The 26144-nt window shown below is 44.8% G+C and overlaps 1 protein-coding gene across 1 annotated transcript; it reads left to right on the top strand.

The window, feature by feature from the left end:
• The first annotated feature begins 238 nt into the window (after window positions 1-238).
• On the top strand, window positions 239-22981 carry LOC144505355 (cytochrome P450 26B1-like). The gene is made up of 6 exons (XM_078231476.1): window positions 239-424; window positions 5298-5522; window positions 10687-10962; window positions 14559-14708; window positions 15294-15575; window positions 22625-22981. Exons 1-6 carry the CDS (start codon window positions 239-241, stop codon window positions 22979-22981), a joined length of 1476 nt encoding a protein of 491 aa, XP_078087602.1.
• The last annotated feature ends 3163 nt before the right edge of the window (window positions 22982-26144 follow it).

The following is a 26144-nucleotide window of genomic DNA, read 5'->3' as shown; positions in this document are numbered from 1 at the left end:
GATGCTTCAACACACTCATGTCAAATACCAAACCTCTGAGTGGACTTTGATTGCCTCTATATATTCAGATTATTTCTTGGTTCCACTTCAGATTTCACTGCTGACCCTGTGATGCAGGAGTGCTCAACTCTGAAATCTATAAATTGGTGTCTGATTTTGTCAGCACAATAGAGTACAGATCTGCTACACTCACTGATTTTTTTTTGTTTTGTTGAAACGTTTGGGAATGGTCCTGATGATGGCGTTGCCATTGCTGATCAGCCTTTTTACTGTCCTAGCCCCTATCATCCTTCTTCTAACTGCTTGCATCTGTCTCTGGCAGCTTCGATGGAATCTAAAGGCAGACAAGAACTGGAAGCTCCCCCTGCCTCCAGGGTCCATGGGGCTTCCAATTGTTGGTGAAACGTTCCACTGGCTCCTGCAGGTATGTCTGCTTTCTTATTATACCAAGTCATATTTGAGGGATAGGGTAGAAAAATAAACCAGGTGTTGGCTGAACTAAGTAGTTGGTCCTTTTAGTTTATTTTCGGTCTTCTTTTTATAGTTCAGCCTGTGTCCCAATTTGTGCTACTGCTGCTGTTAGCGGTAAGGCCCTGGCGGACTTAGGGTTCTACCTTCACTCTTCCCCTGTGAGCAAAAGCCTTGAAGTGAACAATTCAATGCACATAGGTCTTGTGACACAGTGGGGAGCATCCCTGCCTCTGAACCTAGAAGTTCCAAGTTCTAGTCCCATCCCAGGTATTTGATAGTCAAGGAAGGTGCGTTGATAATGCAGCCAAACAGGTTGAGTGTCAACCTGCAAATCCTTCCAAACACGTCAATGGCTGGTAGTAAGAGCAGGAGAGACTCCTGGTCAGCCACGCTTGGTGTTGAGTGGTGCCCCTCCATAAGCCACGAATGAACAACCGGGAATTACTAGCTATAATATTCTGCTTTAGTGCACCGCTCGATGTGGGGAGAGAATTGGAATTCAATGCAAAATAACAATTTACAGCTTTTACATATTCCAGTGTCAGGTATTATGAACATTTAGAAAGAAGGACTTACATTTGTGTAGATCCTTTACACCCTCAGAACATCCCAAAGCACTTACCTGTATTGAAGTATTTGTGAAACAATGGTCACTGTTATGAATGTAGGAAACATAGCAGCCAATTTGCAGGCAGCAAGGTAACGACAACAGCACTGAAATAATAAGCAGATCATCCATTATAGTAAAAGCAAATTACTGCGGATGTTGGAATCTGAAACCAAAAGAAAAAATGCTGGAAAATCTCCGCAGGTCTGGCAGCATCTGTAAGGAGAGAAAAGAGCTGACATTCCGAGTCCAGATGACTCTTTGTCAAGGCTGAGGATCTATTGTAGTGATGTGGATAAGTATTGGCAGAACGCCAAGATGAACACCCCACTCCTCATTGAAACAGTGCCATGCAATTTTTTTTATGTCTGCCAAAAGATGCCTTGGTTTAAATTCATGTCTGAAAGACAGCACTGCTGAATGCAGCACTCCCTCGGTGCTGCGGCACTCCCTCGGTGCTGCGGCACTCCCTCGGTGCTGCGGCACTCCTTCGGTGCTGCGGCACTCCCTCGGTGCTGCGGCACTCCCTTGGTGCTGCGGCACTCCCTCGGTGCTGCGGCACTCCCTCGGTGCTGCGGCACTCCCTCAGTGCTGCACTGGACTGTCAACCTCGATGGTCTTAAGCTCATGTCTCTGGAGTGGGACTTGAACACACAACCTTCTGATTCAGAGATGGGGGTGCTAGCAATGAGCGGCAGCTGACATACCATTTACTCTAATCCAGTACCGCACAGTTCACTTTCATCTTATACGTCGACTACTGTACAAATGAAGGGTAACAATCCATTCATCTGGTGCAGCACAACTTGTGTGTGCTTCGCTAACTCTTAGACACACACTGATTGTGAAAGAGCTTGCATAGCGATGTGCTTGTCAGGGTTAGGCACTACTGAAATGGACTACTAACAAGCTGCATTTACCAGGTTAGCGCCTGGTATGTTGAATGTATCAGGGTGAGCACAGAAAGAAAATCAAAGTGTGAGATGGATGCATTTGGTCAATTGTCATCTGGAAAAGCTCGGCTAACGCTTTGCTGATCAAAGTGAAAAGAAGGGTGGGAAACGAGGGGTGCACAGCAAGCATTTAGAAATACTAGCTAATGTCACAAAGTATTTAATATTTTATAGCGAATGCCAACACCAGAACAAAGACACAGAAAAATCATGATGAGACGAGGAACAGAACAGTTTCAAAAATTACACAGTCTGGCTGGAAGCTATTATGGCAACATTTTTGCTTCAATAAATTCTTTATGAAAAATATATTTGAATTTCTTAAAGAAAACAATGTGTTGCTGTGACTTCTGTCCAATCGTTTTAAAGGAAGCAACTTCTAAATTAAAATGAATGGATGAAGGTGTCTGCTAAAATAGCAAATGTGTGAGCATGTTAAAGATTCATGCACTAACACGATGGGCAGAGCCATGATGTGGAGATGCCGGCGTTGGACTGGAGTAGGCACAGTAAGAAGTCTCACAGCACCAGGTTAAAGTCCAACAGGTTTATTTGGATTCATGAGCTTTCGGAACGATGCATTCATTTGAGGGAGGAGCAGCGCTCCGAAAGCTCGTGATTTCAAATAAACCTGTTGGACTTTAACCTGGTGTTGAGGCTTCTTATGATGGACAGACACATCTAGGCTTCGGCTTTCTAGACTGCAGTGAGCAGGAAGAAAGCAGCGTTTTCCTGATTGCAATATACAAGGTCAGATTTTGTTATTAATGTGCTGAATGTAAAGAACACGGTGAATAGAGGAAGATAATGTAGGAGAGAGACACACATGGATAACGGAGCCTCTTCAATTTTCAGTCCAGTGCTTTGTCTTTTGAGAACACAGACATACTAGGATGTTCAGATGTCTCTGGAGGATCCAGGTCTGTACTACCCTCTTTCCCACTCCTTGTATCACTATTTCTTCCCTCTCTCTTTTTCTCTCTTTCTTATCACCTCAATTTTTCTCTTTATTTATAACTCGAGGGTGTCAGTGATCAAATATATTTGATCGCATCTTCACAAATCTACTGACGCAGATGCATCTGTCCAATACAGTGTTGTTGGAAGTGGAGATCCTTGTGGATCTCCAGTATTGTCCTTGTGGAGATGAAATCCCATCTTCACACTGAGAACACACTGCATTGTCTCATCTGGTATTATCACTGTGCTAACTGGGATAGATTCAGAACAGAACCAGCAGCTCAAACTGGGCATCCACGAGGTGCAATGGGCCATCAGCAGAACTGTGCTTGATCACATTTTCTAGCCTGCTGTATCCATCACTCTACCAATACCATCAAGCCATGGGACCAACTCTGGTTCAATGAAGGGTGTGGGAGGGAATGGCAGGAGTAGTACCAGGCATACATAAAATTAGGTGCCCAACTGGTGAAGCGGTAACATAGACTACATGCACGCTAAATCGTTGAAGCAGTGTACAATTGACAGAGAAAAACAATCCCAACGGATCAGATCAGAGTTCTGGAATCCGGTCACATCCAGTCATGAATGGTGGTGGACAATTAAGCAACTGATAGGAAGAACAGGAGGATGAGAGCGTCCAATACATGAGTGCACATGACAAGACATGAAATATTTGGAACCATCTTCATTCGGCAATGCCAAGTGGATGATCTATCTCAGCCTCCTGCTGAAGTCCCCAGCATCATAGATGCAAATCATCAGCCAGTTCAACTTACTCCACATGATATCAAGAAATCATAGAATCCCTACAATGCAGAAGAGGCCATTTGGCCCATCAAATCTGAGAGTGCAAGGGTTTCCTTCAGGTGCCTTGGTTTCCTCCCACAGTCCAATGATGTGCAGGTTAGGTAGATGGGTCATACTAAGTTGCCCCTTAGTGTGCCAAGATGTAAGGTCTTACCCCTGGGTAAGATGGTCTTTTAGAGAGTCTTTTGCAGACTTGATGGGCTGAATGGCCTCCTTCTAGAATATAAAAGCAGGGATGTCTAGAATATAAAAGCAGGAATGTCTAGAATATAAAAGCAGGGATGCCTTGATGCACCTGTACAGGGCATTGGTGAGGCCGCAGCTGGAATACTGTGTGCAGTATTGGTCCCCTTATATGAGGAAGGATATATTGGCATCGGAGGGAGTGCAGAGAAGGTTCACCAGGTTGATACCGGAGATGAGGGGTTTGGATTATGAGGAGAGGCTGAGGAGATTGGGTTTGTACTCGTTGGAGTTTAGAAGGATGAGGGGGGATCTTATGGAGACTTATAAGATAATGCGGGGGCTGGATAGGGTGGAGGCGGAGAGATTCTTTCCACTTAGTAAGGAAGTTAAAACTAGAGGACACAGCCTCAAAATAAAGGGGGGTCGGTTTAGGACAGAGTTGAGGAGGAACTTCTTCTCCCAGAGGGTGGTGAATCTCTGGAATTCTCTGCCCACTGAGGTGGTGGAGGCTACCTCGCTGAATATGTTTAAAGCGCGGATGGATGGATTCCTGATCGGTAAGGGAATTAAGGGTTATGGGGATCAGGCGGGTAAGTGGTACTGATCCACGTCAGATCAGCCATGATCTTATTGAATGGCGGGGCAGGCTCGAGGGGCTAGATGGCCTACTCCTGCTCCTATTTCTTATGTTCTTATGTTTATGTTCTTCTGCACTGTAGGGATTCTATGGTTATGATATGGTTTAACACACAAGATTATCAATGCCATCCAGGGCAAAACAGGTACCCATCTATCACCTTCAATATTCACTCCCTTTAAGCTCAATGCACAGTGGCAGCAGTGTGTATAAAAGATGCACTGTTGTAACTCCCCAAAGTTCTTTCAACAGCACCTTTCAAAACTACCTCAATGGACAAGGAAAGCAGATACCTTGGAACACCGCCACCTGAAAGTTTCTATCCTAGTCATTCAGCATCCTGATTTGGAGATATATACATCCATTCCTTCATTGTTGGGTCAAAATCCTGGAGCTCCCTCCATAAGAGCAGTGTGGGTGTAGCTTCACCACAGGGACTGCAGCGGTTCAAGAAAGCAGTTCATCTTCTCAAGGGCAATTAGGGATGGGTAATAAATGCAGGCCTTGCAAGCGATGCCCACATCCCATGAACGAATGAACAAACACCATTTTGGATGCTACATTTGTTAAATAAAAGAAGTAGAAAATTGCCAGTTAGAAAGAAGTAAAAGCTATCTTCGCTGCGTACACTTATTAATTATACAGTGTGTAAAATTTCTCCTACTCCTTACAGGGTTCTAATTTCCATGCTTCCAGAAGGAAGCAACATGGTACCGTGTTCAAGACACACTTGCTGGGGCGGCCATTGGTGCGTGTCACTGGTGCGGAACACCTGCGTCGGCTACTGCTGGAAGAACACAATTTGGTTGGTACCAACTGGCCACAGAGTGCCCAAGCCATCCTGGGGTCTACCAGCCTGGCAAACTCCAGCGGGGACATCCACCATCACAAAAGAAAGGTACCTATTCCACTAACAGACCTCAAACCTCTACCTGTTCCTCAAGTCAAATATGCAAGCAACGATTTTGTGGATAATGATGTTCAAATGCCAGATTCATTGAAACATACTTACTCTGTATTTGAGCCAAATAATTTGCAGTCCGATCTTTGTCTGCCTCTCTGTATTTACACTTCTTCCAAGCTAAATGAGGTTCATCAGAAGGATATGTTATCGACTCATTCTGCAACATTGTATCCAGTACCACTTACCAAGATGTTATTAACCTGAGGTAGCGGCATAAGCTGTAGCAATCAGCAGTTTCCTGGCTCAAGGCTAGAAAGTTAAGACATCAAGCTGTCCCTAATGAAGGGAAGGGTTACTCACCCATTGGTATTTATATGCTAAAACAGGCTCAGTGCTTTGGTAAATGCTGTTGGCAAAATTACAGTGTAAATATTCTAAATATAGACATCACAACTCCGCTTCTATTCGTTGAAGGGGCATTTCTGGTTGCACTTCAGTCCCATGTTCGCATTGGTGACCCAGTACGGAGGAGTGAGCAGGGAGGTTGGGAGACCTCTTGGTGGGACTGATCCTGGACCAGGTCAAGGTGGCCATTAACAGCAGATGGTCAAGTCTGTCTTTCTGTGGCTCCGTCCAGGCTCAAATGTCCTGGAAGAGGGAGCACATGATGTCCATTGGTGCACCTTAGGCTTTCGATGACCAGTGGCACCAGGAGTACATTATCAACACTGGGAATGTGATTTTCATTTGATTTGTTAAGTTCCCTTTCAGGCTTTGTGTTTCTGTGACAGTGGGTTAGTGGTGCCGCTTTCAAACCTCGTCTGTCTTAGCTAACAACCTCTAAATTACTTCAAAAGACTAACAAATAAAGTCTTTCTCAACTCGCCCATTGCATTTTCAGATATTCTCTGCACAACTTCTTCTAGAATCATAGAACCCCTACAGTACAGAAGGAGGCCATTCAGCCCATCGAGTCTGCACCGATCACTATCCCACCCAGACCCTATCCCCATAACCCCATGCACTTACCCGAGCTAGTCCCTCTGACACTAAGGGGCAATTTAGCATGGCCAATCCACCTAACCCGCACATCTTTGGACTGTGGGGGGAAACCGGAGCACCTGGAGGAAACCCACACAGACACGGGTCAAATGCGCAGACTACAGTCAGTGACCCAAGCCAGGAAACGAACCCAGGTCCTGGCGCTGAGGCAGCAGTACTAACCACTGTGCCACCCCACCTGTTAACAATATCTGAGCAAAAACATTTTCAACATTTTACCAGCTACCATTCCATTCACAATTTGTTACAGGGATACCAGTTGCTCCAAATATAAATACAGAATCTGGCAGGCATGATCCTCAGTTTTGCGATTATGAAGATCCCAGCTCTTCCTGTGACCTATGTTAGAACTGCAGAGGCAGTGGCCAGGATTTTCTGACTCCCGTTGTGGAGGGACCCGCCCGCCGCAGGGGATTCTGTGGCCCAGCCAAACATCCATTGGCTTTCAACGGGCCTGGCTGACTGGGTGGTGCGCCGGGTCAGAAAATTCTGACCTGTGTTACAATTAGCATTAGCACCAATCCATTGCTGAAAGGTGTACGCATGTGGAGGCCAAGGTGAAGACAGAATCAGGTTCCATAGGAATACCACTACTTTGAACAGTGTGCACACACTCATTCCCCCTGCCAGACCATGACCACAAGGGAGGCCTTGACCATCTCACCTAGGCATCCAATATCATTACTCTTACTAAATGTTTAGAATCCCTACAGTGCAGAATGAGGCCACTCAGCCCATCAAACCTGCACCGACAACAATCCCACCCAGGTTCTATCCCTGTAACCCCGCCTATTTACCCTACTAATTCCCCTGACGTCCACCTAACACTAAGGAGCAATTTAGCACGGCCAATGCACCTAACCCGCACATCTTTGGACTGTGGGAGAAAACCAGAGCACCCGGAGGAAACCCACACAGACATGGGGAGAAAGCGCAAACTCCACACCAGACAGTGACCCAAGCTGGGAATCAAACCCGGGTCCCTGGCGCTGTGAGGGGCAGTAGTGCTGACCATTGTGCCACCGTACCGCCACAACATCAACATCCTGAGGGTCAACTTTCTCCAGAAAATTAACCATTGTCACCTCTTGAACCAAACCCCAGCAAGGCTGACTGAAGAAAACAAGGAGGGGAAATTGTTTAGTGATTCTCGGTATTTTGTGGCCTAAGTATACTTTCACCCCCTTGGCTTTAATGATTTTCCCATTGATTTATGCGTGTATATCTGAAAGTCAGAAGAAAATAAAGAGAACGTTTAAAGTACATCGATCCAAGGTGCGGAGGAAAGTAACTGATGTAAAATATTTTAAGTATTTTGTTTTTCCTCACTTGACTTTTTCTGTTTAATTTACTTTCTTGTCCATTTTGATTTTCCCAAACTCTGTTACATTGATTTACATTGCGTAGCTTTTATTTTTATTTCAAAAGCTGGTTGCTTTTTTATGTAAAAGTAATATACCTGCAGATGCTGGAAATCTGCACCGTAAACTGAAAATACTGGAAATACTCAGGCAGTATCTGTGGAGAAAGAGGGTTGACAAAAGGTGTTTAACCTGAAATATTAACTCTCTGTAGCTGCTTTTTAAACCTTGCAGTTAATCTGAAAAACATACAGATGAAAACGGGATTAGAATCCTGCAGCTAGCACTGAAGATGTTTGCCTGTTGAAGCAAGGTGGCATGGTGGCACAGTGGTTAGCACTGCTGCCACACAGCGCCAGGGACCCGGGTTCGATTCTCGGCTTGGGTCACTGTGCGCAGTCTGCATGTTCTCCCCATGTCTATGTGGGTTTCTTCTGGGTGCTCCGGTTTCCCCCCACAGTCTGAAAGACGTGCTGGTTAGGTGCATTGGCCATGCTAAATTCTCCCTCAGCGTACCCAAACAGGCGCCGGAGTGTGGTGACAAGGGGATTTTCACAGTAACTTCACTGCAGTGTTAATGTAAGATGGTGGGTGCCTGGAGCGTGCTGCCGGAGGAGGTGGTGGAGGCAGGCACATTAGCAACATTTAAAAGGCATCTGGATGGGTACATTAATAGGGAGGCAATCGAGGGATATGGACCGAGTAAGGGTAGAAGGCTTTTTTTAGTTGGGGCATCATGATTGGTACAGGCCTGAGAAGGGCCTGTTCCTGTGCTGTACTTTGTTCTTTATTTTGTTAATTTGGCTACCTAGAGGGCTGGTGTTTTTTGTTCTTGGACAACACTGTCAACGCATTCTTAGTTGATCTGTGGGTATTCAGTGATCCACATGAGACTGGTGTCAAATATAGGCTCAACTGTGGCAAGTCTTAATGTTCTTAGGCAATGTGACGTCTTAACTTTTACCTTTACTGGTTTGAAGTCGCAAACTCTGGGTTGCCAGGAAACCAAGTGTTTCCCCCTGTGATAATTGTTCATAGTGCGGCTAACCCTCGCAATGAGGATGGACGAAAGCCAAGACAAGACCTCATGAAGTGCTGTATTGCTGATGGCTTTTGTTATTTTTTTCCCTTCCCTTAGTTAATTTAGGAATAAAAATATGTTGCATTCTGGACAAAGCAATTCAGTTCAACTTTGCCTATCAGAAACAGTCTTTCGGAGTCTACTGCATCAGGGCTGTGATTTGAACAGCGCCCCCCCCCCCCCCCCCCCCACCCCCCACACACACACACGCCAATAGATTCAGTTGAGTTGTGAATGGCATTGTATCATCTATTGTGCTTTATGATGTTTACATTTTGGACTCCAACATTAATGGCAGAGACTGATCATTGCTTTGAGAAATGTGCGAATGAGTTTCTCTCTCAACTTGAGAGCTTTTTGCAAATATATTTTGTTGGTATGATTTACGTTGCATTTATTAAGAGATATCTGCCACAACTGTTTTGGCTTGATATCTGTATCTTGATATCTGTCTAACCAGCTATTTCTTACATGAGTGGAAATAGATTTTCACAGTTGTGAGCCTGGATTAATTTTAATTGGATTGCTCTGGATGTATTTTACTGAACGTGATTTAAATTAAAGGGCAGTTTTGGTCTCACTTGAGAAAGGATATACTGGCACAGGAGGGGGTGCAGAGGAGATTCACGAAGTTGATTCCGGAGTTGAGAGGGTTGGCTTATGAGGAGAGACTGAATAGACTGGGGCTATACTCATTGGAATTCAGAAGAATGAGGGGAGATCTTATAGAAACATATAAGATTATGAAGGGAATAGATAAGATAGAAGCAGGGAAGTTGTTTCCACTGGCAGGTGAAACTAGAACTAGGGGGCAGAGCCTCAAAATAAGGGGGAGCAGATTTAGGACTGAGCTGAGGAGTAACTTCTTCACACAATCTATGGAATTCCCTGTCCAGTTGCGGCTACCTCATTGAATATTTTTAAGGTCATGATAGATACATTTTTGAACAGTAAAGGAATTAAGGGTTATGGTGAGCGGGCGGGTAAGTGGAGCTGAGTCCATGGAAAGATCAGCCATGATCTTATTGAATGGCAGAGCAGGCTCGAGGGGCCAGATGGCCTACTCCTGCTCGTAGTTCTTTTGTTCTTTGTTCTTTTGTAAGCCTACTTGTGACACTAATAAATAAACTTTAAAAAGACGATGCTACAATTGCACTACAATGATCTCCTCAGGGAGAATTGAGGTGCTTTGTGGGTGCTGTTAATTACCCTTGCAGGGTTGCAGCAGACAGTAGAGAGTCATCCTGTCCAAGGTGAGAAACTCCTGTTTATCCAGAGGGTTGATGCATATCGAAACATTGTAAAATATATTTTGCGGTATTTGAGAATGGCGCATTCACCATGAAAATTATGGATTCAATTTTTTCTTCCCCTGTCAAACAGCTGCTGTTTATTTGAATACTCATTCATATGGAGGGAAAATACAAACAATGGATGAATGATTACTAATGTGAAAATGTCTTGTTCTATGATATTTATCTGATCTATAAGGTGCACCTTCCCACCTTCTACTTCCAGGTGCAGCATACAGAATTCATACCCTATCAGTGACTGTAGAATGCGTCAGATTTAATAGTAATTGCTAGACTCCAGTCTGCTGATTGTACCTCAATCCAGGCCGTGTCCTTTCAACTTAATTTCTGTTCCTTGACAGGTCTATGCAAAAGTTTTCAGCCATTCTGCTTTGGAGAGTTACATGCCACAGATCAAGCAGGTGGTGGCAGAGTCAGTGCGGGACTGGTGTGCCAGTGAACACCCTGTCACTGTGTACTCAGAAAGTAAGAGGCTGACGTTCCGAATAGCTGTGGCAATTCTGCTGGGATCGCTGCCGAGCGAGGAGGAGCTGACCAACCTGTTCACTGTCTTTGAGCAACTTACCCACAACTTGTTCTCGCTGCCCCTGGATGTCCCCGGCAGTGGTTACAGAAAGGTACACCTAATTCCTGCCATTCACCACATTCTCCCTTGAATTGGGCAATGTTGCTGAAGGGCCTCGTAGATGCTGATACAATTTTCCCTGGTTCTTATCACATTGACAACTGTAAAAAATAGTTCAGTGCCAGGATAATACTTGAGCAGAGCTTCAGGCTATGCTGTTCTCCAAGGATCCAATGAGCCTTCCCTTCCTTTCTCACTCACAGGGAAATGTTCAGACTTATTTGGCACCTCCTCCAAAGGTGCGACTGAGAGCTGGTGGTGCATTAATGTGTTCTTCCTCTTCAGAACATAGTCTGTTGGAGCGATAACTCATGGTCCCTCTTGCACATGTCGATCGTCATTGCTCTGCGTTGACAAATCCCAATTTTCCTACACCAAATTGGGAATTCCAATCTTTGGACAGACGGAGAAATTCGAGTTCATAGAATCAGAGAAGAACCATAGAATCCCTACAGCGCAGAAGGAGGCCATTCGGCCCATCGAGCCTGCACCGACCACAATCCCACCCAGACCCTATCCCAGTTACCCTGCTGATTCCCCGAGGGTCAATTTTAGCATGGCCAATCAACCTAACTCGCACATCTTTGGACTGTGGGAGAAAACCGGAGCACCCGGAGGAATCCCATGCAGACACGGGGAGAACGTGCAAACTCCACAGAGGCAGTGACCCGAGGCCAGAATTGAACCTGGGTTCCTGGCACTGTGAGGCAGCAGTGTTAACCTCTGTGCCACCGTGCCACCCCACTTAAGCTGTGGCAGTAATGCATTAGACAAATCATAGAATCATAGAATCCCCACAATACAGAAGGAGGCCATTCAGCCCATCGAGCCTGCACCGACAACAATCCCACCCTATCCCCGTAACCCCACATATTTACCCTGCTAATAACCCGAAACTAGGGTCAATTTAGCATGGCCAATCAACATAACCCACATATCTTTGGACTCGAAATGCTCGAACATTTACTTCATCACTACAATATTAATTTTGTATTATAAAATTGAACATAGCAAAATGTATCTCCAGCTGCAGTTCTACAACCTTCCACAATAACAAGACTCCTCCCAGTTCTGATATCTTGCACATCCCCTATTTTCATCACTTCAGAACTACTTAACAAAGTGTACCTTGTTCTATCCATTGGACGGCCTTTTCCTTTATGAAACATGTTTCAAGTACTTCCTTCCTTGGTTTCTGCTATCTCCAGGACTCCCGGTCCATTTTGGAGATGAGACAAGTTGCACAAACTGGCACTGGAGCAGTGGACCAGTTGGGGTCTGAGGACAACTGGTGGTTGCAAAGGTCCTCCAGGTGGTCCAAGGCCTGATCCAAAGTGTAGGTCACTGATACGCAACACCATTGCTGAAGCCATATGATAGAACAGGCCCGAACCCCTATCCCCACCATTCACATGACATCACAAGTCATAAGTGTGAGTAACAATAATGGAGTTTTAGAAGCAAGATTTATATTACCGCTGATTTTCTTTGAGTAAGGTGTTAGTTTCTCAGAAGAAGATTATTGTCATGATTTTACAACAAGGGGCGATTCTGGAACAGTGCAGCGGGCTGGGAGACATAAGTGACTGAAGTCTCCGGGCCAGCTAGCATCTGCCTCCCACCCCCACCACCAGGAGTGGTTCACTCCAGCGGAGTTTTCTACTGTTCCCCACTAACAAGGAACAGGTGGCCTGACACTGCTGGAGAGAACAGTGGCCATTGAGGCCCCCCTGGGAGGTCAGGGATAAAGGGGGCTGCTCCTTGGGCAGTGCCAGCCTGGAAGTGCCAGCCTGGCCCCTTGGCACCACCCACTGAGCACCTTGGCACTGCTCGCCAGGCACCGGGCAGTGCCAAGGGAACAGGGCCAGAGGCAATGGGGCCTTTTGGGGGCGGGGCCTATTGGGGGCAATTGGTGGGGGTGGGTGGGGTCCTACTTCCACTCTGCACTAAGATCGCTGGTGGAGGTGGCAGGTGTTGGGGAGATCAGGGGTGACCGGGGGGGGGGATTGGGAATGTTTGGGGTTGGCCCAGGAAGGTCCAGGAGGCCAGTGATTGGGTGTGGGGGGTTGGTAGGCCGGTGCTGGGAATGGGGGGGGGGGGGAGGGAGGGGGTTGCGGGGCTGGCCAGCGATCGGGAGGCTGGCAATGCGGGGCCACTGTGCATGCGCCAATCTCTGCTCTGACAGATCAGCGCATGCGCAGTGACCCGCTGAAGCGCTATGCTGCCGGTCTCTCCAGCGGGAATAGGCCCTGCCCACAGATTTTCAGAGGGAACCGCACTAGGGCACTCTGTGATGCACAGAGTGTGCGGGATTCATTCTGGAAACCACATTGAAAAAAACAGCAGGAGTTCCTCCCATTTTCCCGCAAGTTGGGGATTTAGAATTTTTGGGGGAGAATCCCGGTCCACATGTGTGGTGAAAATGGATATGTCACTGGGTCCAGGTGGTTTACGATGCAGGTTGCTAAAGGAAGAGTGAGTGGAGGTGAGGGGAAATCTCACCATAATCTTCCAATCTTGGGAGAGATTAATTATATGTCAGCTATGCTTCAGTTGTAGCAGATTGTGCTTTCAAACCCCACTGCAGGTGCAAGGGAACATCCTTAATCTGCAGGTTCCCACCAAGCCATTCACCAACCCAATCTGGAAAAATGTCACAATAATTCACTGTCGCTGAGTCAATGGAATTCCCTCCCTAACAGCAATGTGGGTGTACCTACACTTCAGGGACTGCAACAGTTCAAGGAGGTAGCTCACCGCCACCTTCTCAAGGGCAACTAGGGATGGGCAATAAATGCTGGCCTAGCCACGCCCACATCCTGTGGATTAATGAATGAATAAAAAAATAGTTCTATAAAGCAAAGCCTCTGTTTGATAATTCTGGACACTTGGCTGTGACAGTCAATGGCTGAGAACATACCAGGCTGCCAAGCAAGAGAACACAGTTTCAGTGGGCTGTGCAGACTCAGTCATTAAGTGTGTTCAAGACAGAGATCATTAAATTTTTATATATTAAGAACAACAAGGGACAGGTCACAGGGATATTCATAGAATTCATAGAATCCCCACACTACAGAAGGAGGCCATTCGGCCCATCAAGTCCGCATCATCCACGATCCCACCCAGGCCCTATTCCCGCAACCCTGCTAATCCCCCTGACACAAGGGTCAGTTTAGCATGGCCAATCAACCTAACCCACACATCTTTGGAGTGTGAGAGGAAACCAGAGCACTCGGAGGAAACCCAGGCAGACACGAGGGTCCTGATATTACCGACACGGCGGCCCCGAAATCATCGGGATGGGCGAGGCTCGCAGAACAGCCTTCCCCGTTAACCTCAGGCGCAATCTTATGAGCCTCGGGTGGCCAGGGAGAAAGTGCAAACTCCACACAGACAGTGACCGAAGGCTGGAATTGAAACTGGATAGTGCAGGAAAATGGAGTAGAAGATCGGCCATGGTCTCATTGAATGGCGGAGTAGACTAAAGGGCTGAATGGCCTCCTCTTGACCCTATTTCTTATGTTCCCATGAAACAGAACGAATGGGCAGTGAAAATGTAAACATTCATGAAATGTTCTCTCCCTCCAGGGTCTACAAGCTCGGGACAGGCTGCATGAATACTTTGAAAAGCCCATTGAGGACATGCTTCAGTCTAGTCCTGAATACCCGACTGCCCTTGGCATCCTAATAAAGAGCAGCCAAGAGCAAGGGGTGAAGATGAGCATGCAGGAACTGAAGGTAGGAATTCATGAACTTACAAATCAAAACTCAGAGCCAGCTTTTTTCAGAGGAAGTGGAGGAAGTTTGCACCTCATCAAGTTCAGGCTTTTCAGTGCTAGGAAATAGATCTTTGGCACCCAGTTCCAGAGTGAGGAACTCTCAGATTAAGCCGAACACAGGGATTGCACATAGGATAAATGTATCTTCCCGCCTAACTTCAAACAAATTCCCATCCAACCCTTGCTATCCCTTTCGGCCATGTGTGATTGTAATAATAGATAAGTGGAACTCAAATCAATACCAGTTTCGACTTGACTCAGTTTAATTTACCTGAGAAAACGAGAGGTCTTTGGACAGTGTGTTCAATCTGGTCCCCAGCTCTGGCTGGCATCGAACAAAGTGAATGGGAAAGAGGCAGGTCTCACTTAGACTTAAGTGCAGCAGTATAGTGACATCTACTGGCATAAAACAGTAATGTGAGCAAAATCTCTGAAGGATTCCTGCTAAAGGAAATGGTGGGGGACGGCTATTCAGAACCAAAGTGTTCCCATTGATGTGTCACCAGCCCTCTCAGTGCTGAACAATGGGATTGTTTTGTTGCAGGAGGCGATGGTGGAGCTGATGTTTGCTGCCTACGCTACCACTGCCAGCGCCTGCACTTCTCTCGTTCTGCAGCTGCTGAAGAATCCAGCTGTCCTTGCCAAGTTGAGGATGGATCTCCAGACCAATGGACTGTGGCCTGAAAGTCGCACAGGGGAGAATTTGCTGCATCTAAGCGATGTGACCGGTCTGCAGTACCTGGACGGTGTAATAAAGGAAGTGCTGAGGCTGTTACCCCCTGTGTCCGGAGGATATCGGGTGGCACTCCAGACCTTTGAGTTGGGCGTAAGTTTGTTCATTTTAAATGTAATTATATTTCCTACTTAACTACCATTTTCATTTTCATTGGATAACCCTCCCATGCCTTGGGACATTTTACGATGATATGGGTGCTTTACAAATGTAAGTTGTTGTTGTTGATTGGCACAGATGATTGCAGCTGGAATTCAAGTACAACAGTCCATTCCAAATGTAGCAAAATCCAGGCTTTGGCTGACAAGTAGCAAGTAACATTCATGCCACACAAATGCCAGGCAATGACTATCTCCAACAATGGAGAATCTAACCATTGCCCTTTGGCATTCAATGGCATTAATATTGCTGAATCCCGTATCAACATCCTGGGGGTTATTAATGGTTAGAAACTGAACTGGACTAGCCATATAGCTGCAGTGGCTACAAGAGCAGGTCAGAGGCTCAGAATCCTGCAGTGAGTAGCTCACCTCCTGACCCCCAAAGTCTGTCCACCATCTACAAGGCACAAGTCAGGAGTGTAATGGAATACATTCCACTTGCCTGGATGAGTGCAGTTCCAACAACATGCAATAAGCTCAACACCATCCATGAGAAAGTAACACACTTGAACGATACCCCATCCACAAAAATTCACTCCCTCCACCATCAACACAGTGGCAGCAATATGTACCAACTACAAGATGCACTGCAGGAACCCACCAAGGTTCTTTGTGTGAGGTTGTGTGAGTCTGTGAGTGTGAGTCTGAGTGTGAGTTTGAATCTGAATCTGTGAGTGTGAGTCTGTGAGTGTGAGTCTGTAAGTGTCAGCGTGTGAGGGTGTGCGTGTGTATATGAGTGTGTGTGTGTTTGTGTGAGAGTGTGTGTGTGTGTGACTGAGAGCGTGTGTGTGTATATGAGTCTGTGTGTGAGTGTGAGTGAGAATGTGAGAGTGTGTGTGAGTGATTGAGTGAGTGCGTGTGTGTGAGTGATTGAGTGAGTGCGTGTGTGTGAGTCTGTGTGTGTGAGTGAAAGTGTGAGTGAGAGTGTGATTGAGAGTGTGATTGAGAGGTGTGAGTCTGTGTGTGTGTGAGTGAAAGTGTGTAAGTCTGTATGTGTTAGTAAGAATGTGTGATGTTTCTTCAGAAGGAACTCTTCAAAATGCAGCTAATGAAACTACAACAAAACTTACTCCAACTTATAAATCAAAGAAAGGGTTTAATAAAGAAACATCATTACTCCAAACTTGGGGTCTCACCCTGGCCAATCCAAGCTTCCCATAATTCTCCATAATTCCTTATTTATAGTGAATCAGCTGGTCAGCTGCCTATTACATCACTCTGTGTGCCATGTTTTACTGGGTCAGCTGACCCTTACGCCTTGTTCCCATTGGTCACATTACATCCAATACAAAGTTGTCACTGGTTACATTCTAACAAATTCCTTTTGATTTTTTTATTTTATAATTTAAGAGAACCATCCTCCAGTATTCTTAATAACTGCACCCCTTTTTGTAAAACAGTCGGATACCTGTAGGTTAGCACCGACCCAGTTAAGTTTGGAAACTTCCTTGTTTTCCAGCATTTGCTTAATGCTGGCCAAATCAATTCTTAATCTTTTTTCTGCTACACTTCTTGTTGAGTGAACCTTGTCCCATAAAGACCGATTGTCCACATAACCATTGATAGGAAACAGAGGGTGGTGGTTGATAGTAAATATTCATCATGGAGTGCGGTTACAAGTGGTGTACCTCAGGGATCTGTTTTGGGGCCACTGCTGTTTGTAATATTTATTAATGATCTGGATGAGGGTATAGTTGGGTGGATTAGCAAATTTGCTGATGACACCAAAGTCGGTGGTGTGGTAGACAGTGAGGAAGGGTGTCGTAGTTTGCAGGAAGACTTAGACAGGTTGCAAAGTTGGGCCGAGAGGTGGCGGATGGAGTTTAATGCGGAGAAGTGTGAGGTAATTCACTTTGGTAGGAATAACAGATGTGTTGAGTATAGGGCTAACGGGAGGACTTTGAATAGTGTGGAGGAGCAGAGGGATCTAGGTGTATGTGTGCATAGATCCCTGAAAGTTGGGAATCAAGTAGATAAGGTTGTTAAGAAGGCATATGGTGTCTTGGCGTTTATTGGTAGGGGGATTGAATTTAGGAGTCGTAGCGTTATGTTGCAACTGTACACAACTCTGGTGCGGCCGCACTTGGAGTACTGTGTGCAGTTCTGGTCCCCACATTACGGGAAGGATGTGGAGGCTTTGGAGGGGGTGCAGAGGAGGTTTACCAGGATGTTGCCTGGTATGGAGGGGAGATCCTATGAGGAGAGGCTGAGGGATTTGGGATTGTTTTCGCTGGAAAGGCGGCGGCTAAGAGGGGATCTTATTGAAACATATAAGATGATTAGAGGTTTAGATAGGGTGGATAGTGATAGCCTTTTTCCTCTGATGGAGAAATCCAGCACGAGGGGGCATGGCTTTAAATTGAGGGGGGGTAGTTATAGAACCGATGTCAGGGGTAGGTTCTTTACCCAGAGGGTGGTGAGGGATTGGAATGCCCTGCCAGCATCAGTAGTAAATGCGCCTAGTTTGGGGGCGTTTAAGAGATCCGTAGATAGGTTCATGGACGAAAAGAAATTGGTTTAGGTTGGAGGGTCACAGTTTTTTTTTTTAACTGGTCGGTGCAACATCGTGGGCCGAAGGGCCTGTTCTGCGCTGTAATGTTCTATGTTCTATGTTCTATGTTCTATAACACTCAATTGGTACTTTCTTACCCGATGCGCCCATAAAAAATAATTCTGTTAATGTGTCTGACAAATATATCCCCATATCCAACGCCTCCACTATCGCTAGGGTTTCAGCCACCAATGTGCTTTTGATTACCCTTCTTATTTTCTTTGCTTCCCTGGCCAAGAGGCAACATTTTCCTTCCTTACCTACCAGGAATATTTTGAATCCAGCACCGCTTGAATGTCCATCTGGTAGACTGGCATGTGAAGCATCACTAAACACAACCAATTTCATATCTTCCTGTTCTCCTAGTGCTCAGAATCTAATTACACACTCCTCTAATTTTAACTTTTTTAATGTTTTATTAGCCTGCAAGATCTCTCTGACTGTGATGCGCTTCAAGATATTACTGATCTCTAGGACATTATAGCTCCCATTTGGTCTTGTCTGTGTGCATAGCCAATTTAGCTGTCCTACCATACTCCTCAACAACTCTGTTTCTTTTTTGTTGGCCAATTCCTCTTTTTCCATTGACCTCTCCCTGGTGATGGGAATGGGGTCAATACTGTTCAGATATCCCTGTTGACTCATCGTTACCCCAGAGGTACTTTGTCGGATATCAAGACCAAGAAATCGAAAAGCACCAGCTGCTTGACTCCCTACTTTAAACTCTGTTTTCAGCTTCTCAATTATCCTTTTTTCAAATTCTTCTGTTCCACCCCTTAGGAAATCATCCACATGCATTATAAAAATTCCAGCTAATTTTCCTTTAGCCTTCCAGTAAAACATTTTTGGATTTGCTTTTAACTGGACACAGCCAGACTTCAGTCATACAGATTGCACAGAGAAATACCAAACCCTTGATGCATCACTTAACCTATATACGCATTTATTTAATTTCCACAAATGTCCCTGTGTATTACCTGCTTCTTTGGGTGGCCTCAAAAAAACTTTACTCTGAAATGTTTCACCCTGCAGGAATGCTGCTTTGATATCAATTGATTTACACATCCAATGATGAGATGCTAGAACAGTGAAAAAGATTTTCAGTGTCACTTTCCCTGATGTGGGTGAATCAATGTCTCTCCCATCCAAATGTTCCTCATACCCAATGGCTACTAATCCGGCTTTAGCTTTATATGTTCTATCTTGCAAAACTTTCTCTGTGCAAACCCACCCATGGGACCAAGCAGGCTGCCCTTCATCTCGCACCTTGGTGTACACCCCAAATTCCTTCCAATTGAGCAGCTCCCTTTGTTGGGTCTCCCTTACTTCCGTGAGCTCCATTTTGTTTGCAGCTGTCAATACTTCCTTATCATGGGGGCTTCTGCTCCTATTCCTATCATTGGTTTGATTCCTAGCCTTCCTCGTTAAGCTCCAGCCTCTACTGCCATGTCTGTTTCTGTCAGGGCTGCTACTCTCAGACCGCTGTTCTCTGTTGACACACCTTTGGTCACAGATTCGTGACTTTTTCCTGGGTTCACGAATGCTTACTGTCTCATCCTCAGGACTTAGGTCTCGCTTTTTTTGTTTCCATCTGTCCACCCCATTTTCCCAATCTATAGCTTTGGCTTCTTGCCCTCGCTCTTGTATGTTGAGCCAGTGTTTGTACTTTCCTGAGGCCTTTCCAGCTTTCCCGATTATAGTGGCCTCCCTCCGCTCTCTTGACCCTTCGGGTATGTACGAAACCACTGTGCCTACTTTGGGTAGCTGAATCTTTGAAGTAGCAGCTTCATCCCCTGCTTCACCGGTACTTTGTTGATCATGATGTGGAGATGCCGGCTTTGGACTTGGGTAAACACAGTAAGAAGTTTAACAACACCAGGTTAAAGTCCAACAGGTTTATTTGGTAGCAAAAGCCACAAGCTTTCGGAGCCTTAAGCTCTTTCTTCAGGTGAGTGGGAATTCTGTTCACAAACAGGGCATATAAAGACACAAACTCAATTTACATGAATAATGGTTGGAATGCGAATACTTACAGCTAATCAAGTCTTAAAGCTACAAACAATGTCTGTGGAGAGAGCATTAAGACAGGTTAAAGAGATGTGTATTGTCTCCAGACAGGACAGCCAGTGAGACTCTGCAGGTCCAGGCAAGCTGTGGGGATTACAGATAGTGTGACATGAACCCAATATCCCAGTTGAGGCCGTCCTCGTGTGTGCGGAACTTGGCTATCAGTTTCTGCTCAGCGACTCTGCGCCATCGTGTGTTGTGAAGGCCGCCTTGGAGAACGCTTACCCGAATATCAGAGGCCGAATATACTCTGATATTCGGGTAAGCGTTCTCCAAGGCGGCCTTCATGACACACGACGGCGCAGAGTTGCTGAGCAGAAACTGATAGCCAAGTTCCGCACACACGAGGACGGCCTCAACTGGGATATTGGGTTCATGTCACACTATCTGTAATCCCCACAGCTTGCCTGGACCTGCAGAGTCTCACTGGCTGTCCTGTCTGGAGACAATACACATCTCTTTAACCTGTCTTAATGCTCTCTCCACTCACATTGTTTGTACCTTTAAGACTTGATTAGCTGTAAGTATTCGCATTCCAACCATTATTCTGTAAATTGAGTTTGTGTCTTTATATGCCCTGTTTGTGAACAGAATTCCCACTCACCTGAAGAAGGAGCTTAAGGATCCGAAAGCTTGTGGCTTTTGCTACCAAATAAACTTGTTGGACTTTAACCTGGTGTTGTTAAACTTCTTACTTTGTTGATCATCAGATTCCCTCTCATCTAATGTTGACTGCTCCTCATAATAACTCAGGGTATGTGCATGTGAGGTACAAGGTTCCTCCTGCACTTCAGCATCTTGTTCAGATGCTCCAAATTCATACCCAAGTGCCACTACTCTCAAAGAGTGTCTGGTTACCGCGTTGTACTATAACTACCTTGCCGTCTATTCCTATCACTTTCCGAGGCCCTTTCCACTCTTTTTTGCCCTCTCTTTTATAGTAGACCCTATCCCCTTTCTCAAAGTATACACTCGATGGTCTTATGTGATGGCTTACGACCCTTCTTATCTGCCCTTCTGAAACCTCAGCCTTAATGAAGGCCTTTCACCCTGCATGCATAGAGTTTAAATGTGCAGAAAACATGAAGCTAATGCTTGTCCCTTCTAGCACCGGGGGAGCAAGTGTTAATACTGACGGCAACTTTGGATTCCTCCCAAATACCAACTGGTATGGATTGTAGCCCCTCACCTTTTGTAATGAATTTTTCACGTGCATTGCCCATGCTAATGCAACATGCAATTTACAGCCCGGTTGATCTGCCAAAGTTTTATACAACATGTCATCTATAACCGTGTGATTCCTTTCACAGAGGCCATTGTTGAATGCGCTCTCCATTGCAGTGTGCATTATTACAATATTTAAATTTTTGCATATATCTTGAAACTCATCATTTGCAAATTCGCCCCCATTGTCCGTCAAAAATTTAGATGATGCCCACCAATCCTGTTCCAATCCAGTGGGTCATAATTTTATCTATAATGGTCTTTTTATCTTTGCTGTAAACCACCGTGGATATGCTAAACTGGGTGGCCATGTCCACAAAGTGCAATAAATAAACGCCTTTGTCCTTGTCCCATATCTTTAGATCCATCGCCAATACATCATTGAAATCTCGTGTGTGTGAGTGAGTGAGAGTGTGTGAGTGTGAGTGTGTGTGTGTGTGTCTATGTGTGTATGAGTGAGTGTGTGTGTGAGTGAGAGTGTGTGTGTATGTGTGTGTGAGTGAGTGAGAGTGTGTGTGTGTGAGTGTGTGTGTGTGTGAGTGAAAGTGTGTGTGTATGTGTGTGTGAGTGAGTGCGAGTGTGTGTGTGTGTGTGTGTGTGTGTGAGTGAGTGTGTGTGTGTGTGTGAGTGAGAGTGTGTGTGTGTGAGAGTGAGTGTGTGTGTGTGAGTGAGTGAGAGTGTGTGAGTGAGTGTGTGTGTGAGCGAGGGTGAGTGAGTGAAAGAGCAGGAAGGTTGTTATTTTGCATTAGCAGCAGGAAACTGGTCATCATATTTACCCTGTAATGTTCCAGATAACTTATATTCCCTTTACTGAACTACACCATAGGATTGTCCTGTTAATTTAACAGTTTTGCTAAGGCCACTCCCAGTTTGTCCCAATATATTGCTACACAACACCTGGAGAGATTTTATTCAATTCGGCCCCTATGTTGACTGCAGGGTTTTGTGGCTGCAGTCGCCTCTGGTTTCAGAGTTCTCATTCAATGCAGAGTCATGTGGTATCAATTTTAAAATGTATGTTTCTATTACAAAGAGGATTATATGGAGGATTATATGAACAAGACAAACTTTGCTGAATTTGTGTGTGAGAGAAAGAAATGTTCAAATATATAATCAGACCAATATTTTGTTTTTGACAGGGTTTTCAGGTCCCCAAAGGATGGAGTGTGATGTACAGCATTCGAGACACACATGACACTGCCCCTATATTTCAACATCCCGAAACATTCGATCCAGACAGATTTGCTCAAGATCAAATGAAGGGCAAGGATGCACGTTTTCAGTACCTGCCATTTGGTGGAGGTGTCAGACGCTGCCTTGGCAAAGAGCTCGCCAAACTTATCCTCAAAATTCTTGCTATTGAGTTGGCCACAATCAGTCATTGGGAACTAGCCACCAAAACATTTCCTAAGCTCCTGATGGTGCCAGTTGTTTGCCCAGCTGATGGACTAAAGGTGCAGTTTTCTGCCCAGCTTTGCAACAAGAGTAGTCGCTGAGGTTAGTTTAGAATAAGTAAACTCACTTTCAAAGCTGAAAAATATTTATCTTACAGTGTGATCGATAATTTATAACACAATAACGTGACAATTAATTCACTGCTACTTTAATGCTTCAAGCTGCTATCAACGTCTTTCAGTTCCAGTGGGACTCACAGATGTGGGATTGATGGAGTCAGAGCACATTAATGGTGGCGTGCTGCTCCTGCAATATTGTACCACAGATCACTCAAATTCATGAAATGAATATGATAAAGATATCAAACACTTTTTTATTGTGGGGGAGAACAGTGGACCAAGTATCAACAGTGAGCACTTCCTGGTCAGAAGAAGCCCAAGTTAAAAGCAGAGTACACTTTCTGAGGTATATGTGTTAACACGTTCCTGGGAGTACCCAATCGTACAGAGTGACTTTTGGATTTTAGACATCAGCCAGCCTCACAAACTGAAAATACTAACTTTGTACCGTATTATGAAAAGATTGGTACTGTGCATCTTGAGCCCACGCTGAGAACGGTGTTAAGATATTCCAAATTGATTCCAGGTCAGAATCGGGAAAAGCGATATTTATTTTTTTCGGTTAAGTCCTATCTAAACTGTCCTATTACATGAACTGTTTAATGCCCTCACTAATAGCAATATAGCATATCTCTTGATCAGTGGAGTTAGTCAGGCTGCAGGAAGAATTTCTAATTATTGAAACCTTGCTTCAACTCACATACCAAGTTTAAATGACCATTGTACTCTGGTGGTTGTGTGAGTCTCCTTTTATCACACTTGTTAATGTCGGATCTGTTTGATACAGGGAAAGTACAGAGCTGTCACTTGTAGAGCAGAGTAGTTTGATAAGATTATTGATTTTTGATTACGCGCAGTACCTGGGTTGCCTGTGGCAGACAGATGCTACCTGTTGATCTGTCTTTGAATAGATTGTCTACTTTTATCTATTTTAATGCTAATTTATTTATGTAATCTTAAAAAGATTAATTTTTTTTGTACAAGATTCTTGTTTCATTACCTGATTTTAGAGTATTTAACGATATCAAATTGAAATAAAAGCTAGACAATATTGAAAGACAAAATGTATTTCTCCAATTTAGCTCACTTTCCCCTCTGGTCCATGCTGTGTGGATTATCTTCATTGCTGCCAGAGCTGGGGCCATGCATGTTCAACCTGTTTATTGAAATTGGAGCAAAAATATGAAGGTCTTCTTCATCCACTAAGCACAGTAACAATCAGAATGCAAACAAAAGTGAACATCCTGTAAGTGGCATAGACAAAGTATAATCAAAAAGTCAATGTAAAAATGATCCTGGTATTGCAATTTTTTCTTTTCTACACAGTAAAGAGACATGTTTACAGGTAAATCAATAGAAAAGCTTTGGCAGTGTAATACTTACTAAACTTGACAGTGTGCATATCATTCACCCTGTATATACAGTACTCAGTGTAACCTCATACATCTTCATATATCTGTTCATCCAATATATCCTCATATTCCTTCCATACTCTTCAAATACTCTTGTACACCCTCCAAACACTTTTGTACCTTCATAAACCTTGTACCATAGAGTACCAATAGTACAGAAGGAGGCCATTCAGCCCATTGAGTCTGCATCAAATCTCTGAAACCCCAAGCATTTACCCCGCAAATTCCCCTTAATTTTTGACACTAAGGGGCAATTTAGCTTGGCCAATTCACCTAACCTGCACATTTTTGGAGTGTGGGAGGAAACCGAAGCACCCAGAGGAAACCCACGCAGACTTGTACGCACTCTTTGGACCCCCAGAATCTTCATATACTTCATACACCCAGTCCTTCCTCACATTTGCCCCCATACAACCATTATACCCTTGTACTTCATCATGCAGTTCATCTACTGAGACAAACTCATTTATCCAGTACATCCATTATACAACTTCTTTATACCCCACATACTACAGTTGCAACGCATTACCTGCCTGTAAACACTATTACAGTCTCCAAAGACCCTGTAGATCCTCAAACATCATCCATACTCCATATAGTCACTCATACAGCCCCCAAGTACCCCTTATACATTTATTTGTCCTCTATCACCACCCACATAGTTTGACACTCTTCATACAACCAACATATACTTGTAGAGCCTGTATAGGCTGTGGTGCTGAAGACCCATGCTCCAGAACTATTTTCACCCCAAAGTTATTCCAGTGTAGCAACAACACTGGCTTCTCCCTAACAATGTGGAAAATAGCCCAGGCCCGGCTTGTCTATAAAACAAATCCAACCCAGCTAATCACTTTCTTATCTATTCCCAAACATCATCAAAGTGATGAAAGGTGTCATCAGCAGTGCTATTGAGCAGAATTGATCGACCAATAACCTCACAGAGGTTTGGGATCCACAAGAATCACTTGACTCTGGATCTCGTTATAACCCAATGCACACAGGAGGTGAATTTCAGCGGTGACATGAGAGTGACTGCCCTTAACATCTAGACAATATTTGTCTAAGTACGCCACCAAGGAGCCTGGCAAGAGTGAAGGAAATCCTCTACAATCATGAGAAGAATGATTGCCCAAAGTGTGTACATGTTTGGCAATTTTTGTATGTTTAGTTCACAAATGAATGTTGGACCATTTAAGAGCCGAAAGGGCAGGTGGAGGTCAGTTGGGATGGATGGTATTGGGAGTGGTGGCAGAGGTGTGGTAGTAACTGATGGCAATGTGAGAAATATTGTCACTAAGTAGAACATTTGCACCAAAGGTCTTCTCCTGCCTAAAAATATTACAAATGATTCATAAAAGCATTGCAAATCTCTGCTTTTAATTGAAGCACATTCTACAAAATATGTTCAACTTCTTTTTGCAGCGAATACAAGTCATTGAAACAGGGCGGAATATAAAGCCTCCCTTGAAGGAACGTTAGTGGAGGATGAAGTTGAGTGGACAGGCTTCTCACCAATTGAAACCTTCAAGTGGGCAATTAATGCACAATTATAGCTCTCACACCACTGCTGCTGATATTCACTCAGTGGGGGACTCAGCATGCGGGAAACCCAGTTTTTTGGGGGGCGTGGAGGTGTCCCCCATACAAGGAGTGCCACCTCCCTGCCTGGAACGGCTCAAGGTATTAGTGAGGAAGCTGCTTTAATCACAAAGTGATTTATACAAAGTTTC

Source organism: Mustelus asterias, chromosome 16 (genome assembly GCF_964213995.1).
Source record: "Mustelus asterias chromosome 16, sMusAst1.hap1.1, whole genome shotgun sequence".
Lineage (NCBI taxonomy): Eukaryota > Metazoa > Chordata > Chondrichthyes > Carcharhiniformes > Triakidae > Mustelus > Mustelus asterias.
This window is presented reverse-complemented; position numbering and strand designations above follow the sequence as displayed.

Coding starts and splice junctions, on each gene's coding strand:
- LOC144505355 (XM_078231476.1), top strand. CDS start 239: ATGGCGTTGCCATTGCTGATCAGCCTTTTTACTGTCCTAGCCCCTATC. Junction 5,523..10,686: donor TCCACCATCACAAAAGAAAG/GTACCTATTCCA, acceptor GTTCCTTGACAG/GTCTATGCAAAAGTTTTCAG. Junction 14,709..15,293: donor TGAGCATGCAGGAACTGAAG/GTAGGAATTCAT, acceptor GTTTTGTTGCAG/GAGGCGATGGTGGAGCTGAT.